General features: G+C 39.4%; 2 protein-coding genes across 4 annotated transcripts in view; one reads left to right on the plus strand and one right to left on the minus strand.

The window, feature by feature from the left end:
• CDR2 (cerebellar degeneration related protein 2) overlaps positions 1-798 on the minus strand; it is a 37817-nt gene extending 37019 nt beyond the window's left edge. Inside the window, exon 1 of the mRNA XM_020965312.2 lies at positions 451-798. Coding sequence (XP_020820971.1) covers positions 451-529 — 79 coding nt within the window. The 5' untranslated portion in view covers positions 530-798. The remainder of the gene's footprint in view (positions 1-450) is intronic.
• A 188-nt stretch (positions 799-986) lies between these two features.
• Positions 987-19094, plus strand: part of LOC110193444 (transmembrane protein 180-like) — a 47289-nt gene continuing 29181 nt past the window's right edge. The window contains exons 1-3 of one of the 3 annotated variants that reach the window (XM_020965245.2): positions 987-1129; positions 1944-2100; positions 17261-17436. In XM_020965245.2, the coding sequence (XP_020820904.1) occupies positions 2076-2100; positions 17261-17436 (201 nt within the window). In that variant the 5' untranslated portion in view covers positions 987-1129; positions 1944-2075. Of the gene's footprint in view, positions 1130-1943; positions 2101-14819; positions 15008-17260; positions 17437-19094 lie in introns of those variants that run through there. The other 2 variants (XM_020965251.2, XM_078152892.1) reach the window with 2 other exon arrangements.

A 19094-nucleotide genomic window follows, 5' to 3' on the forward strand; every position in this document is an offset into this window, starting at 1 on the left:
CTCCTTTCTTCCTTGGTCCCACCACCTCCCTTCCTCCTTGGTCCCACCACCTCCCTTCCTCCTTGGTCCCACCACCTCCTTTCTTCCTTGGTCCCACCACCTCCTTTCTTCTCCAGTCCCACCACCTCCTTTCTTCCCTAGTCCCACCCCCCCTTCCTCCTTGGTTCCACCACCTCCTTTCTTCTCCAGTCCCACCACCTCCTTTCTTCCCTAGTCCCACCACCTCCTTTCTTCCTTGGTCCCACCACGTCCTTTCCTCCCTAGTCCCACCACCTCCTTTCTTCCTTGGTCCCACCACCACCCTTCTTCCTCAGTACCACCCAATGCAGCGGCTCCTCATCCTCCAGTGTCCGCCAAGCAATTACACTGAGCCGGGCTAAGGCTTGTCCCCGAGCGTCCAGAGGACGATGTGCCCACCCTCCTGGAGGAATGGGGGGGGTGGCCCCTCACCTTGCTGCAGGTCTTGCTGGTCGTACCACGGCTCGTCCTCCTTCATCTCAAACTCCTCCACCAGGTTTTCCGCCAACATCGCGGCGGGGTATCAGAGAGGCAGCCTCGCTCCCGCCGCCGCCCCGGCCGCTACCCCTGGGCTCTCCTCAGCCTGGGTCTTTGCCGACGCCCACCCAGCCTCGGAGCCCTGACAACAAGCGGGCTCCGGCGCCGCTCCGATTCACCAGCCGGCAGCCAACGTCCACAGCCCGGGTGCCCGCGCCCCCGCGGCAGCCCTGGGCTGGCTCTCCCCGGCCCGCGGCCCCAAACGTGGCACTTTCCAAAAGTAGCCCTCCCCAACCGGGGAGCGATTCAAAACCCAGGCCGCGCTCCCACCAATCCCAGGCCGCCGCCCTGACGAGGGGCGGGTGCTCTCGCCAATCACGCCCTTCGGGTAGATCTGATTCGTCTCGGCTTCCGGGGAACAGACCAATGGAGACCCTAAAGAGGACCAAAGAGGCGGAGAAAGAAGAAAGGAGCGCTGAAAAGCTAGTCCAACCACGCCTCGCGCCCTGAAATGGAGAGCGAGGCGCACGCGCAGTTCGCGTCTCTCCACCCGGCTTAGCTCCCCGGGGCACACCCGGCTGCGGTGCGGGAGGGAGCCTGCGCAGCGGCGGAGGAAACGAAGAAGGAGAACGGGGTGCGTATTAGTGACCGAGGCTGGTGCTGGGCAGAGGCCGAGGCCAGGAGCGCGGGGTTCCAGGCGGCAGAGGGTATGAGAGGTTCCGTTCAGTGCGGGGTGCGGTGACTCGCGGGGAGACTGTCACCTCAGGTGCATTGACGTCACCTTGGGGTGAGGATGAGGGGCGTGTGGCATGAGCTGGTGTGCACAGAGAGCTGTCTCTGGAGTCGGAGGATCCGTCCATGTAACATTACACAAGACATTTCACTTGTCTGGTCCTCAGTTTCCTCAGTTATAAGTGATGGAGTTGGGGTAGGTGGACCCTGAAGTACATTCCAGCCGGTTCTATAATTGCATGAGGCTGAGGTGAGGAATGTGCAGCAGAAGGGACTTGGGGTGAGGGGTGGGCAGTATGGGGAAGGGGGAGGGGGATAAAGAGTGTGCAGTGTGGGGAAGGGGGAGGGAAATGAGGGTGTACAGTGTGGGCAAGGGGGAGAGAAATGAGGGTGTGCACTATGGGAAGGGGGAGGAAGGTGAGAGATGTATTCTATGGGGAGTAAGGTGATAGAGGTCCAGCATAAGGAGTGGAATAGGGAGTGAAGGGATGAATATTCAGCATAAACCGGCGAGTTGGTTTGATATGGTGGAATCAGGTTTGATATGAAGGATCTAGGTCAGGGGTGGGGAACCTGAGACCCTGAGGCCACATGTGGCCCTCTAGGTCATCATGTGCGGCCCTTTGACTGAATCCAAACTTCACAGAACAAATCACCTTCTGGCCTCGAGGCCACATGTAGCCTCAAGGCCGAAGGTTCCCCACTCCTGATTCTAGGTTCTCATCCAGTCTCTGAAACCACCTCTGTGACCTTGGACAAGTCACTTCACTCTCTGGGCCTCAGTTTCCTCAACTGTCAAATGAAGAGGTTAGATTAGATGGCCTCTGAGGTCCCTTCCACCTGTAGATATGATTCCTATGAGGATGAAGAGAGGTATGTATACCGTAAAGGACTGCGGGGGGGGGGGAAGAAGGGGAAGGTGATGTGTTGACTGACTGAATGATGGATAGTATAAGTGGAGAGAGGGGAAGGAGCTAAGAGCCACCTGGTGCACTGAGATCAGGTTTCCTTGGGGAGAAGACTGTCTTTGCAGTTCCAATCACCTGTTCCTATGGACTTTGAGAGGTGGAGCTGCTATTGAATTCCCGCTTGTCAAAACTCAGATCATTAGGGTATAGAGCTGGAAGGGACCTTGGAAGTCACCTAGTCCAATGTTCTCATTTTACACATTAGGAAACTGAGGTCCATCACTTTTCACAAAGCCACTACTTTTCCCCTACTGTCTCAGACTTGAGGGTTTGGCAGAATCCACCCTTCACTCATCCTCAGCCAGTAGGGAGTAAGCTGGTCATGACCAAATATTAATGATACCATTAAGGGTCTATGTAACATGTATTACGGGATCTTTATCTGCCTTTGGTATAGACAGAGTGGTTTAAAGGGGTGCTGAAAAAAGCCTATTCCACTGAATAAGGCTATTGCACCTGAAAGTTTTACTATTAAAGCTTCATTAGCCCATTTAAGGAAAAATGAAGAAGCTACTAGGAGTACATTAAATTTTAAGCTCATTAGTTATTCACACTTTAATCTGTATATGTTTATATATCCTCTCTTTTCTGAGAGGATTTTGGTAGAAATATAAAAGCACCTTAGCTAAAGGAGAAAGTCTTCCGTTGGGTAAAAAACTTTTTCTACTTAATGATTTTTACATGTCATTACATTTTAAATGTAATGTAAATGTAACTTAAATGTAAAGTAATGTGAATGTAAAATGTACTGAATGAGTAGCTCAGTGGACCCTCTCTAAACCTGGAGAACCATTTACAACCTTTCTAAACTCACCTATAGGATTTATAGTTTAAAGCAGGGGTGGGGTACCTGCACACATTTGACCTTCTAGGTCCTTGAGTATGGTGTTTTGACTGAGCCCAGGTTTTACAGAACAAATCCTTTTATTAAGGGATTTGTTCTGTGAAGTTTGGATTCAGTCAGAAGGTCTCACTTGAGGAACTAGAGGGCCACATGTGGCCTCCAGGCCACAGGTTCCCCACCCCTGGTTTAAAAGGACCTAGAGATCCTCTAATCCAGGAGTTCTTAACCTTTTTTGAATTCTGGACCCCTTTTGACAGTGGTGAAGCCTATGGAACCCTTCTCAGAATAATGTTTTTAAGTGCATAAAATTAAAATACATAGGATTACCAAGGAAACCAATTTTATTGAAATTGTTGCTGTTGTTCAGTTTGTGTCCAACTCTTTGTGACCCTATTTGGGGATTTTCTTGGCAAAGATACTAGAGTGGTTTGCCACATCCTTCTCCAGGTCATTTTATAAATGAGGAAATTGAAGCAAACGGTTAAGTGACTGGCCCAGGGTCACACAGCTAGTAAGTATCTGAGGCCGGTTTTTGAGCTCAGGTCTTCGTGATATTGAAATATAGTTATTAAGTATTAAAGAAGCAAACTCATGGACCCTAGATTAAGGACCTCTGAAGTCCAACACCCCTCAGCTCCCCACCTCCTTCCCCATTATACAGAGGAGAAAACTAAGGGCTCAAAAGATAGTTACTCTCTCAAGCTTACAAGCTAAGTAGCAAAGCCAGGCTTATATTGGCCATTAAACAGATTGTTGCCAGTGGATTGTAATACATGTATAGGGGGATAAATGTAACTAATTCAAGCAAATTTCTTGTAGCCTAAATCCTATGATGTTAGTCATACTTGGGTATATGTAAAGATGTTAATGTGACATAACACACACAATAGCTCCCAGATAACATTACCATTACTGTAGATTTCTAAAGAATTGTCCCATCCCCACCCCTCCATTCATATTGGATGGTTTTCACTTGGTCCTGAAGTCAAATATATTGTATTTTCTAGTTAACACATTTGAGCCTCTGCTAGAAGTTTGGAAAGTAATGGTAATATTGGAATGCCAGAGATCATGGAGATAATTGAAATCCACAAATTTATTTTAGCTACCACATGCCTCCCTCTTAAATTTTTACCTTTTACCAGAGCAGAGCAGCTAAAATAAAAATTTGCTGATATATTTCACATATTCCTTCCCCCCTCTAGCAAAGAAGGTCTGATGAAGGTGCTGATAACCAGTGAAACATTCTACTCAAAACCTGAAGTGTTCCCAGGGCCCAATTTAGGCATTGACAAAGTAGGTTATTTTTCAGGGGTACCGAGTAGGCCTATCACCTTTAGCCAAATTCTTCTCCTATCTTTTATTATTGCTTGAAATTTTACTGTTAAACCTCATGTGTGGCTAAGCTGATTCAGAAATTCCTTCAAGTCTTCAAAGATCTAGAAGGAAAAAGCAAATCCTGGACATTATGAGCTCCACCAATAGTAAATGTTTTTTCAGACTAAATAGTACATTTTTCTTCTCATATTTATTAAAAACATAAACTTCTATTTTAAAAGAAGAATAGCAAATTACCTGCCTCTGAGTACTGACATTATGGAAGAAAAAAATTTACTGATTTTCCAGTTTTTATTGCCTTGGTAAAGGGTCTATCTCTGTTGTGCAAACATGGCCAAAAATGAAAAAGGCGCTTTAAATTTAAAAATAGATGACCACAGAAACCCTTTGAAGCAGAGATGACTGGATTTATAATGTGTTAATTATGGTTTACGGAAATTGAAGGAGCATTAAGGTATCAAGGACTTAGAAGTTCACCTTCTGTACCTTTTGGTCTTAGGACTCCTTTACACTTTTGAAAACTGTTGAGGACCCTTTATACTTTTAATTTTTTTTTTTTGGCTAGGCAGTGGGGTTAAGTGACTTGCGCAGGGTCACACAGCTAGTAAGTATCAAGTGTCTGAGGCCAGATTTGAACTCAGGTCCTCCTGACTCTAGGGCCAGCTGCCCTTCCCTTTATACTTTTAAAAGGAACAGCTAGGTGGTACAAGGGATAGAACACTGGGCTTGTAATCAGGAAGATTCATCTTCATAAGTTCAAATCTGATCTCAGACACTTAGTAGCTATGTGATCCTGGTCAAGTCACTTAATTCTGTTTGCCTCAGTTTCCTCATCTGTAAAATGAGCCAGAGAAAGATATAGCAAATCACTCCAGTATCTTTGCCAAGAAAACCCCAAATGGGGTCATGAAGAGTCAGACAAGACTGGAACAATTGAGTAACGACAAAATTTTTGTTAGTTTAGCTTCTTTGCTAACATTTTATTTGAAATTTTTACATAAGTATTCATTAGGAATGTTGGTCTATAGTTTCTTTCTTTGTTTCAGTTCTCCCTAGTTTAGATAGCAAGACCATGTTGGTATCATTGAAAACAGTTGGTAGGATTCTTTCTTTTGCTATTTTTGCAAACATTTTGTGTGCCACTGGAATTAATTGTTCTTTGAATATCTGATATATTGTGAATCCTGGTCTTGGTTCTTTTTTCCTTAAGAGTTCATTTATGACTTGTTTGATGTCTTTTTCTGAGATTAGGTTATTTTAGTTCTCTGTTTCTTAGTCCATTAATCTGGATATTTTATATTTTTGCAAATATTTATCTTTTCATTTATCAGTTTTATTGGCAACATAATTGGGCAAAATAGTTTCTAATAACTTTTTATTTTTTCTTCATTTGCAGTGAATTCTCCTTTTTCAGTTGTGAAAGTAGTAATTTGATTTTCCTCTTGATTTTTCATCAGATTTGTTAATTTTATTTGTTTGTTTGTTTTGCTAGGCAATGGAGTTAAATGACTTGCCAAGGGTCACACAGCTAGTAAGTGTCAGGTGTCTGGGGTCAAATTTGAAATCAGGTCCTCCTGACTCCGTGGCCAGTGCTCCATCTACCTGCCCACTGTTAATTATTTATATGTTAATTCAGTGGTGTTCTTGCTTTCAATTTTGTTAATGTCTTCTTTGATTTTTAGGATGTCTATTTTGCTTCTTAATTGAGGTTTTAAAACTTACTGCTTTTCTAGAGTGTTTTTTAGTTGCATGCTCAATTCATTAATCTGTTCTTTCTCTTTTGTTAATGAAAGAGTTTGTAGACATCAGTTTTCCCCTAAGGACTGCTTTGGTTGTATCCTCAAAACTTTGGTATAATGTCTCATTATTGTCATTATCTTTAATGAAATGATCTATTATTTCTATTTTTTTCTTTGACCCAGCCATAATTTAAGATTAAGTTAGATCCAGTTAATTTTTTATCCTTTCTTCAATGGCCTTTTATTGAATATTATTGTTATTATATTGTGGTCAGTAAAGGATCTATTTACTATTACTGCTTTTCTGCATTTGTTTGTGAGGTTTTGTATGTACTAATACAGCAGTTCTCAAACTTTTTGATCTCAAGACTCCTCTCTACTCTTAACAATTTTCAAGGACCCCTTCCTAGAGAGCTTTTGCTTATGTGAATTATTCTACCAATATTTCTTATATTAGAAACTGACTGATTAGTAAATATTACTATAAAAATAGTTTTGGCTTCACAGACACCCCCCCCAAAAGGATCTCAGAGCTCCCCCAAGGTCTCCTTACCACACTTTAAATATCCTCTAATACATGATCAGATTTTATAAAAGTGCTGTGCACATGTGAGAAATATGTATCCTTTCTATTCCCATTCAATAACCATCAGAGATCTATGATATCTATCTATATCTATCTCTCTATCTATCTGTCTATCTATATCTCCACCTTTACTAAGATTCTGCTTAGGTCCTTAACTTCTTTCTTGTTTATTTTATCATTAGATTTGTCTAATGTTTTGAACCTCAAAAGAATGAGTTTACCACTCTTTGCCTAATGTTAAAGGTACTATGACTTCTGAGTCAGAATTAGTAGAGTAGAGTAGGGCATGCTTCATAAATCATCATGCCTAATATAAAGCCAAGAAGAAAAAAAAACAGTGCCTCTTTTAAAGTTTAGTCCTTGATGACTTGAATCTACTTTGTAAGTTCTAGCTTCCTTGACTTCTCAACTTTCTGAATTCTTGGCAAGGTTATCTGCTTGAAAAATTTGTAGTAAGTTGGAATTATAGCCTAGGGCTATATTAATCTCCACTGACAAAAATATCTCTGTGGTATGATATCTACAAGCATAAAATTAAAGGGAAGACCAGGTGAATGTCTAAGTAATTCAAGTCAAATCAGTATTCTTTACCCCCTCACTTATCTAAGTTATATAGGCAAAAAAGACTTTTGAGTCCAGATCACCTGAGTTGTTTTGTCTGTGAATAGCCTGTGATTATCTTCAAAGTCAGAGCAGAGAATGGAGCTTTTTTTCTTGTGGAGTTATTTGGATAATTGCCTGTTATCTGCTTCAGTTAGACTATGGAGACATAATCTAACATAACAACCAGATAGTTTACTTTTTAAAGGGGAAATTGAGAAAAGAGGGATGCAGAACATTCTTTAAAGCCATAGTTAAGATTAAAAGGAAAAAATTATAAAGCACATTTAAAAGAGCTATTAAATAATGAATCCATATTCAAACTGTGATCTAGTTTAACATTAATTTGTTTTGCATATGGTTAAACTGAAGCATTAAATGCATAAGTGATTTGATCAAAATCACAAAGGTATGTACAAGAGAGCCAAGTTCAGAATTCAGAGTTTAGTTATTGAGTTCTTTTTGTTCATCAAGAATAAATATTGAAATGCAAACCTCTGTCATTGAATGGACAGATCTTTGGAGTCTGATAAGGGACCCGCCTCTACTGAAGGCTTTTTCTGACTTGGGTGAAAGAAAGGGTGTCGTTTTCCTGTTGTGTATCGGATAAGATAATGAATGTAAATCACTTTATAAACGTCATACTTACATGAATTTGTGATCTCATTGATCTTGGTCCTCTTTCCACTGAGGAATTCATGAATTCTTATCCTATGGGTACTATACTATGGTATTATCTTCCTGTAAATAAATCCTTTCACAAGATATCTACCCAGTATTCTGGAGGCCTTCTTCTGGATCTCTTGACATTGCATGGATAACACTGGGCTGTCATTGTTTTGCTTTTGTTTAGTGACCAGACAACCTCCTTTTCCCATTATATGTCTACCCACTGATATCTTTTGTGTCCCTTCACCTGTACTTTTCTTCATTGATAATATGCTGCAGCTCCCTTGTGTTTGTGTACCCCTCTACTGTTCTTTGGGTCATTGGATCACACATGTATGACAGGAAGGGACCTCAGAAGTCATCACAGTCAATCCCTTTGTTTTACAATTGAAGAAATTAAAGCCCAGAGTGACTGTTAACTTTCATCCTTTGGAGGCTGGTATTCTATGATTTGAAAACTGCCTCACTCATTGGCAGAATATTGCTAAATATTTTGGTATATACGCCTGTCCTTCAAGGAATATCTATTTTCTACTGGGCAACAGGCATTGTTGTTGTTTGTCCTTCATTCTCAAAGAGGACCATGACATCAGGGAGGTGATGTCATGACATACAAGTGAATTTGTTTTAAGTGAGGAAGGCATGTGAAAAGTCACCATCTCACTTTCTCCTCTGGAGCCATCTGGATCCAGTGGCAAGATGTAGATCAGAATGACGGAGAGAGACCTGGATGCAGTGGGAGACCTTGGCCTTTTAAGCTAAGGTTTCTAACAAGTCTCAGTTTGACTGAGACAATACCCATTTAGTGATTAAGGCTAGGCAAGAAATGAGGCAGAGGATGGCATTTATTACTTAATTTTTATAAAAAAATCAGTCTGGGAGGGGAAGACTCTCAGGGTTTCTAGCCAAAACAGAAACAATTGCTATTTGCATTTGCTCTGAGCCACTCTAGGCTCAAGCAGTGACCAAGTAGGGCTTGTCCTGGGACCTTTTGTTGGCCAGTCAATGAGAGCCAATGTGATTTGGGTTTAAGGCAAGGTCCTTAAGAAAAAAATCTAGCCCTTGAATCCCAAGATATTTTGCGAGGTTTAAGCAATCAAAATTTACATTCCTTTGGGCAGAGCATCTGCAGGTAAGGACATGATACCCTATGTGAACAGAGGGAGGAGGGGGGAGAGAGAGAAAGGGGGAGAAAGAAAGAGAGGGAGAGAGAGAGAGAGAAAGGAAAAAAGAGGGAGCTGTGTTGCCCAACTGGCCAGTTGGGTCTGCAGTGGGTCAGCTTCTACTGCTACTCACAGAAGTTGTTTGTCCTTCATTCTCATCAGGGAGGTAATTCCATGACATACAAGTGAATTTGTTTTAAGTAAGGAAGGGCTGTGAAAAGTCACCAGCCTCACTTTCTCCTCCAGAGCCTTCTTGGTCCAGGCAACAGGCACTGCACCAGATGACAGGATATACACAACAAAGGATCAAAAAAGGCCCTGCCCTCAAGAAGCTTACATTTTTGGAAGGGTAAAAAGAATGGATGTGTATAGATAATCTAAATACTTTCAGGGAGGAGCACTGAAACTGAGGGGACTGGGAAAGTCCTTGTTTTGGAGGTAGCGATTGAGATGACCCTTGAAGTAAGCTAGGGAACCTCAAATGTAGGTGAAGTGAGAATATATTTCAGGCCCTGGGAACAGTCTGGGAAAAAGCATGAAGGTGGAAGATGGTACATCATGCACAAATAAGTAAGTATATCAAATAGGCTGAAACATAGTATATGCAAAGGGGAGTAATATATAAGTGTGAAAAGGTAAGCATGAGTCAGATTATTGTAAAGGGCTTTAAATGACAAAGAGAAAGAATTTTTATTTTATCTTAGAGAGAAGAGGGAGCCATTGGAGCTTTTGAGTAGGGGAGTGACATGATGAGTCTGTGGTTTGTTTTTTTTTTAATTTGTTTTGATTTATCAACAATCACTTCCATATGCTTTTGAGTTGAAATTTTTTCTCCCCCTTCCTCCCCCCCACCCTCCCCAAGACGGCGCACAATCTGATATAGACTTTACACTTACATACCCGTTAAACATATTTTCACATTAGTGAAGTTGTAAGTAAAAATTAAAACCAATAGGAGGAACCATCAGCAAGATGAAACAAAAGTCAACAGAAGGTAAAAATAAGTGATAGCAATTCAACTTCCATAGTTCTTTCTTTGGATGTGGACAGCATTTTCCATCCCGAGGCCTCTGGAGATGTCTTACTCAGCATCAGATCATATAAGTCTTTCCAGTTTTTTCTGAAGTCAGCCTGTTCATCATTTCTTATAGCACAATAGTATTCCATTACATTCATGTACCCCAACTTGCTCAGCCATTCCCCAATTGATGGGCATCCTCTCAATTTCCAATTCTTTGCCGCCCCAAAAAGAGCTGCTATGAATATTTCTGTACATGTGGGTCCTTTTCCCATTTGTTTGATCTCTTTGGGATATAGCCCTAGAAGTGGTATTGCTGGGTCAAAGGGTATGCACATTTTTGTAGCCCTTTGGGCATAGTTCCAAATTGTTCTCCAAAATGGTTGGATCATTTCACAACTCCACCAACAATGTGTTAGTGTTCCAATTTTCCCACGTCCTCTCCAACATTTATTATTTTCCTGTTTTGTCATGTTGGCCAATCTGATAGGTGTGATGTGGTACCTCAGAGTTGTTTTGATTTGCATTTCTCTAATCAATAACGATTTAGAGCATTTTTTCATATGACTGTAGATGGCTAAAGCTCGGATCTACCTCTCTACTCAACTCCAGTGGCTCCCAGTCACCTCCAGTATATAAAATCCTCTGTTTAATGGAAGTTTTTCCATATTCATTATTATTTACAACTCCAGTGGTGTCAAACTGAAATAAAAATTAAACCATACTTGAGGATCTTTGTGGGGAGCATATTGACTTAGAAAACCACATATTATCAATTTCTATGTTCTATTATATTTTTTTAAATATTTCTTGACTACATTTTAACCAGATTGTGAGTAGCAGCTCTGTACCTCTGTAGAGTACAATAATATTCCATTCCATTTGTGTACCATAACTTGTTTAGCCATTCCCCAATCAATAAGCAGTAGGATAATGTCTTAAGGGGATAGTAAAGTGAAGACTTTTTTAAGGATGGGGAAAATTTGGCCATGTTTATAGGTAGCAAGAAAAGAACTAATCAGTGGTGAGAGACTGAAAATAAGAAGTGGAGGATGAGTTTGGGGGCAAGCTACTGGGGCAGATGAACTAGGAACAAACAGATTGAACTTGGTGAGAAGGGTCACCTCATTATCAGAGACTGGAGTAAAAGAAGGAAAGGAAGCAGAATGTTGTTAAGGGTTTTCAAGGTATAGAGGAAAAGAAAGAGCTCACCAAAAATGGACTCTTCCCTTACTAAAAAAAAGTGTGAGGCAGGGCCTTCTGTTGAGAGGCAGGGAGGACAGGTGACATAATAGGCTCAAAAAGAGAAGGTTCAGAACAGCATCTTTTGAGAGTGAGATAATAAACTAGGGAAGAATAAGAAGATTGCCTTGTTCCCAAAAGGTGCCAATTTGGATTAAATAACATAGATTTATAGTTGATTCATTCAGCATAGTCTTGTGATTTTCTCCTGTACCTTTCAGTAGGAATGGAGGAGTCATTTGGTAGGGTAATGTAGAGTTGAGGTCTGACTAGGCATGAGCAGAAATAGGACAAGAAGTTTTGTTCTTTGTAACAGGGAAAATCTTGCAGTCATTAAAAGCACTGTACAATATCTGAAATAAACCAGCTATTCATTTTGGGACCTAGTGATAATGTACACACACTCTAATGTACTAATTTTCTTAGTTGTGTTTTCAGTTGTATATCTTAGTCTGGATAATAGGCATTCCTCACCCACTTGGTTTTTCTTATGTGGCTAGTTATAATCATTCTTCTGAATGATTATAGATTTCATTTAGGAAGCTCTATAGTTTTCCAGGGCTTAATGTAATCAGAAAAATGACATCCCCAAAAAGGCCAATCTGGAAGACTTCATCATTTGTTGGGGATCCACCTTGCATTTGGACTTTGTTCTGGATGTTCTCTGTGACAGAGACAAAATACACACACACACACGCATATATACATGTGTATAAAGCATACATTTCCCTATTTTATGCTTTGCCTCATAGTAATAAGATGATTTCCAAAGTTATTATTATTTTTGGTTGTAAACCTAGATCCTTTGCCTTCTAGAATATCATATTCTAAACTCTCTGTTCCTTTGCAGTGGTGACTGCTAAATTTTGTGTTATCCTGACTGTGACTGTAGTACTTGAATTCTTTCTTTATGGCTGCTTGCAGAATTTTTTCCATAACCAAAGAGCTCTAGATTTTAAATATTATATTCCTGGGAATTTTCATTTGGAGTTTCTTTCTGGAGATTAACAGTGGATTCTTTAAATTTCTATTTTCCCCTCTGATTCTTTTTTTTTCCTTCAATGTTTTAAAAATTCAAGTGTATTTTTAATTCCAAATTATCACTTTCCCCCACTCATTGAGAAGACAAGAAAAACAAAATCCATTAAAAATACATATAATCATTCAAAATAAAATTCCAAAATTAACTATGTCCAAAACAGAAAGAAAAGAAGAAAATATGCACACTGACTGCATCAACTCTGTGTCTAGAGATGAATAGCATATTTCTTCACATGTAGTTTGGAATTGTAATTGGTCATTGTGTTTATCAGAGTTACTAAGTCTTTCAAAGTTGATTATCTTTATAATATTGCTATCATTATATAAATTGTTCTCCTGGTTCTACTTACTTCACTTTGTATCAGTCTATATAAGTCTTCCCAGGTTTTTCTGAAACTGTTCCCTTTATCGTTTCTTTTTACTTTTTCTTTCTTTATTATTTTTTTAAAGATCTATTTATTTATTTAATTTTAGTTTTCAACATTCACATCTACAAGATTTTGAATTCCAAATTTTCTCCCCATCTCGTCCCTCCCCCCATTCTGAATACTCCTTTCCCCTAATCTGCCCTCCCTTCTGTCCTCCCCCCTTCTCTTATCTCCTTCCTATTCTATTTTCCTGTAGGGCAGGATAGATTTCTATACCCCATTGCCTGCATATCTTATTTCCCAGTTGCATGTGAAAACAATTTTTTAACATTTGTTTTTAAAACTTTGGGTTCCAAGTTTTCTCCCTTCCTCCCTCCCCACCCATCATCATTGAGAAGGCAAGCAACTTGATACAGGTTATACTTATGTAGCCATGCAAAACACTTCCATAGTAGTCATGCTGTAGAAAACTAACTATATTTCCCTTCATCCTATCCCAACCTCCATTTATGCTATTCTCTCTTTTGACCCTGTCCCTCCTCAGAAGTGTTTGCTTCTGATTACCCCCTCTCTCAATCTGATCTCTCCTCTACCATCTCCCCACTCTCTTATCCTCTTCCTCCCTATTTTCCTGTAGGGTAAGATAGCTTTTTGTACCCAATTGTGTATGTCATTCCCTCCTTAAGCCAAATCCAATGAGAATAAGATTCACTCATTCCCTCTCTCCTTCTCCCACTTTCCCTCCACTCTAAAAGCTTTTTCTTGTCTGTTTTATGTGAGATAATTTACCCCATTCTACCTCTCCCTTTCTCCTTCTCCAAGTATAATCCTCTCCTACTCCTTAATTTTAGTTTTTAGATATCACCTCTTCATCTTCAACTCACTCTGTGCCCTCTCTCTATCAGTCTATCTATACATATAATTTTTCCCCCCACCAACTACCCTAATACTTACAAAGGTCTCATGAGTTACAGATATCGTCTTTTCATGTAGAAATATAAACAGTTCAACCTTAATAAGTCCCTTATGATTTCTCTTTCCTGTTTACCTCTTCATGCTTCTCTTGAGTCTTGTATTTGAAAGTTGAATTTTCTATTCAGCTCTGGTCTTTTCATCCAGAATGTTTGGAAGTCCATTATTTCACTGAATGTCCATTTTTCCCCTTGAAGGATTATACTCAGTTTTGCTGGGTAGGTGATTCTTGGCTATAAATCTGTCTCCTTTGACATCTGGAATATCATATTCTAAGCCCTGCGGTCCCTTAGTGTAGAAGCTCCTTCCTCATTTCTTAAAGCACAGTAGTATTCCATCACATTTATATACCACAGCTTGTTCAGCCATTCCCCAGTTGATAGTTATCCTCACAGTTTCCAATTCTCTCCCTGTACAAAAAGAACTGCTATAAATATTTTTGTGCATATGAATCTTTTTCCTCTTTCTTTGATCTCTTTGTAGTATAGATCTAGTAGTGGAATTGCTAGGTCAAAGAATAAGCATAGTTTAATAGCTTTTTGTTGCCCTCTAGTTCTAAGATATCTAGGTAGTTTTCTTTCATTATTTCTTGAAATATGTTGTCAAGACTTTTGTTGTTCATGGCTTTTGGATAGTATAATGATTTTTTTTTTGCTTTTTTTGGTGAGGCAATCAGGGTCTTGCCCAGGGTCACACAGCTAGTAAGTGTCAAGTGTCTGAGGCTGGATTTGAACTCAGGTCCTCCTGACTCTTAGGCCAGAGCTCTATCTACTGTGCCACCTGGCTGCCCCTAGTATAATGATTCTTAAATAGTTTGTTTTGATCTGTTTTCCAGGTCAGTTGTTTCTCCTATGAGATATTTCACATTTTCTTCTATTTTTTTCCAGCCTTTTGGACTTTGTTTTATAACTTCTGGATATTTTATGGAATCATTCATTACCATCTATTTGACCAATTCTAATTTTCAAGAAGTTATTTTCTTCAGTAGTTTTGTACCTCTTTTACCAAGCTGTTAATTTTCTTTGATGTATACAATCCAGGAAATCTGAGTCTCCTGGTCTGAGCTCTGCAAGTTCCTGACCCAGGTTTGGGTGTCTTGGCTTGTCCGTGGTTGAGTTTCATTAGACTTCTGCTGGATTCAGTCAACATTGGCCTGCTAGAAGTGCTGGCTTCCTTTGGTCTGTGACCCCTTCCCTGGTTATTCCACTGCAGGTTTATGTGCTGGACTAAAGGTGAGAACTGGGCTCAGAGCCACACAGCTGTGTTTCTGGAACTTGTTCCTTGCTCAGTATATAGCTAGAGCCCACATTCACTAGCTCCTCTCCTCCCTATAACTGTGTCGTGGAACTGGGTAACGAGCAACAAAGCTTTCAGATGGCATCTTACACTTAGCACTAGTTTAGGGCCTTTTTTCCATCCTTGTGTGCTAGAATGCTTTCCTCTCCACCACTACTTCACTTTCTCCTGGCCAGCCTCATTGCCAGTGTCCACAGAGCTCTGTGTTTCCCAAAGTTGTCCTGGGCTGAAAAATTTCTCACTATGACTTTTTCTTGACTTTCCCAATCAGAATTTGGTCCGGCACATTGTCTTTCTTTCTTTCTTCCTTTCTTTCTTTCTTCCTTTCTTTCTTTCTCTTTTTTTGTTGTGTTTTTGCTAGGCAATGGGGTTAAGTGACTTGCCCAGGGTCACACGGCTAGTAAGTGTTATATGTCTGAGGCCAGATTTGAACTCAGGTCCTCCTGAATCCAGGGCCGGTGCTCTATCCACTGCACCACCTAGCTGCCCCTCCGGCACATTTTCTAAGTCATTGTGGATCTGGAGGATCTAGGCAAAAATGCTTTTTCTCATTCCACCCTCTTGACTCTGCCTGCACAATGAGATCATATATTTTTTGCACCTTTCATTCTATTGTGTGACTGTAAAGATGTTGTCTACTAAAGAATATATAATACTTGTGAAAGCCTACCTGTTCCCTTCCCAGTAATTTCAAGGATGCAATTCATACCTGTATAGGTAATTCTCATATTTTGTAGAGTTGAGAAAGTAGAGCTGTTGGTGACAGTTGTTGGCATCCTCATGATATATCCTCATGACCTTTAGGAATAAAGTCCCTGATTTTTCCAAATATTTTATGTCCTTTCCTCTTTTGAGTATCTTGAGAATCAACATTATAGCAATCTCAAAATTTTGTCGCCTCCAGTGTTGAACTCCTCTGTGTATACTTGACTTATTTTAGCTTCTCTTTCCATCTTTATTTTCCTTTATGCCATTTCTGTTCATCATGTAGTATATTCAAAATTATATTAGAGTTCAAACATGTTAGCTCTGTTGCTATTGGTGAAGAAAAATGTTTGCCAGAAAAAATTTGACAAATCTTTCCTTGGAGGGGTAGGATGTCTGTCTGTGGTCCTTCAGTTTTCATCCTTATGAACCCTGAGGATGAGACTTTCTTGCCAAACTCTCTGAAAATTTTTTTTTCCTTTTGCTACTGATCCCTGTTTTATGAGATATTACTGCTAATAATCTTTGCCATTATCATCCATAAAATTTTACAAAAGAGTTTGTATTCTAAACTGGTGTTACTCTTGGCTTATACATCTATCTGCTTAGCAGGTAGATCAAATGTTTATTGACTAACGTGGTTTCAAGGCTGACTGATTTGATTTTTCTCCCTTTGTTGGCTGATTTACATGAGTTAAATTTCCTTAGCAAATGGTGATAGTCTTTGTCAGTATTTGCAGTAAAAAATGTCAGCTTGTATATTACCATAAGCATACCATGTACCACACATACCAATACTAGTTGGATTTTATAAATATGAAAAAATAATTTCAAGATATATTCTTCCAGAGTAAGCAATGTACAAATTAAGATGTGTTAAAACTGTGAGTAAAGGCTCTTTTTTTAAAAGTAAGTTTTTATTGATGTGTTTGGTATTTTTTATATCACCATAGTTTTCCCCAATATCTTTTCCCCTCCCAGAGAATCATCTCATATAACAAGTATTTTTTAAGACAAATAAAAAGAAGCAGAAAAATCAAATACTGATTAATACTGAAAATATGTGCAATGTATGCGGACCTCCTACCTCTGTAAAGGGGGCTGGGAGTGGGTGGGAGTGACTTCCCACGTCTCTTCTTTTAAACTGTGCTTATTCTTCATAATTTTGCTACATTCCCTTTGGATTTTTTTGGTGGGTCTTTCTGTTTACATTGTTGTTGTCATTGTATACTGTATATTTTTCTGTGGGCTCTGCTTACTTTACTTTGTATCACTTCTGTGCTTCTCTGTATTCATCACATTTTTTGAGTAAAGACTTAACTAGTCAGTTTCAATCCACTGTAAGATGCCCATACTAATTTTTTCTTTAATGTTGTCTTATACTAAGTCATGCGAAATTATATGGTTTTATTAGCCACATGTCCTTTGGGATAGTTTTAGTAACTTGTAGAATGACAGTCTTTTTACTTTTGCTTATAACAAAGGGAAGAAGTTGTCCTCTGCATGGAAAATGAAGCTTGTACGAATTCATGACAATGCTCTGGCATATTCAATGACTACTCTAGGAACTGGGATGATGAACACAGTCTTTAATTTTTACTGCATGCAGCTTTTTTTGAAGCAATACAAGCTTTCAGAAGCTGCCTTTCACCAGTCTCAGGTAAGAGAGTTCCCTCATGGTCCTTTGCTTTTGAACAGAGCTGCTTCTCCTCCATAGCAATGCAGTAAATAATGGGACATGTCTGTGAGCTATTCCCTGAAAGTCTGTAGGAGTTTGTATACACTATGGAAAGCAGTCTGGAATCCTTTAGCTGTGAAATCTTCAAGGTATCAAATGTTAATTCCATAACTGGTAGTGTAATACAGTGTTTTTAAAAACTAATTACCCACTTGTGTAGGATGAATTTGCCAAGTGAGTAGTCATGTTCATTATGTGTCAAACAGGGAGGTTGAAACTGGTTGCCATAAACACACAAACGTTTACAAACGATAACAACTCATCTGTCTACAAGTAAGTCATCTAGCAATTTAATCCCATTGGTAATATACGAAACCATAAATAAGAAAGAAAAAGGCCCTCCACCGATAGAAACAACTCTTAAAAGCCTTTGTACTAGAACTTAAAATTTTATTCCTTTAAGATTGTAAGACTAGGGCAGCTAGGTGGCACAGTGGATAGAGCATTGGCCCTGGAGTCAGGAGGACCTGAGTTCAAATGTATTAGATACTCACTAGCTGTGTGACCCTTTGCAAGTCACTTAACCCCAATTGCCTTTCCCCCTCCAAAAAAAAAATAATCATAAGACCAGGAGTTCATAACCTGGGTTCCAAAAGCTTATTTCTAAAAATGTTTATAATTGTATTCCAGTATAATTGGTTTCCATTATAACCTTGTGTTTTTTTTACTTTATACATTCAAAAACATTCTTCTGAGAAGGGGGTTTCACCAGAATGCCAAAGGTAGTCCATGACACAAAAGAGATTAAGAACTCCTGACTTTAGAGCCTTATTGACTCTTATTTAGTATAAGCTTTTTCTTTTCTTTTTTTTTCCTAAAGCTTGATTATATAGCTTCCCTGAATGTAGCATTTTAGAAACAACAAACTAGAAGGCATTGGATCTAGAGATTTGTTTCAGGAGGCAGTTTCAGGACCAGCGAGGGAGATGGCAAAAAACAAAACTATAGACAAACAAAAAATCAGACTACATAGAACTATAGTATTACCCTGCATAATAATATGTGTTAACAATAATAATGTTTAATAATCGAAAAAAAGTTGAATTATGTTCAGTATTTATTGTTTGAGAGGCAGCCTGGTGTAATGATTAGAGAGCTGGACATTGAATTAAATCTGAGTTCAAGCCCCTACTCTGGAAAATACTGGCTCTGTGACCCTCAAATCACTTAAATTCTTAGGCAAAGTTGAAGAGCAGTTGCTGTTCTACAATAATTGAGTTTCCTCACTGAAAGTTCCTATGCCAATGAGAAGTTAAAACCAAAAAAATCTGTTAATTAAGCAGAAGGTAAATACACAGTGAATTTTCATCAAAGATAGATAAAATGAAAAATTTAACACCTAGTAGAATATCATTTATATATAGTTCATTTTCTGATAAGGCTAGATAACTAAAATGTTACTATATATGCAAAATAAGCAAATGTTGACATATTGACTTCTTTTTATAGGACTATTTGTGTTGAAACAAAGTGTTAGTAGCTGTTGGGCATTTGTCAGAAGATGGATAAAGAAAAGACCCTTAAATTTTAGAATCGCTATTTATAATGCTATTTTGTATGTCACAAAGTTTGGCATTCAT

Source organism: Phascolarctos cinereus, unplaced genomic scaffold, assembly GCF_003287225.1.
Source record: "Phascolarctos cinereus isolate Bilbo 61053 unplaced genomic scaffold, phaCin_HiC Scaffold_4;HRSCAF=312, whole genome shotgun sequence".
NCBI classification, from domain to species: domain Eukaryota; kingdom Metazoa; phylum Chordata; class Mammalia; order Diprotodontia; family Phascolarctidae; genus Phascolarctos; species Phascolarctos cinereus.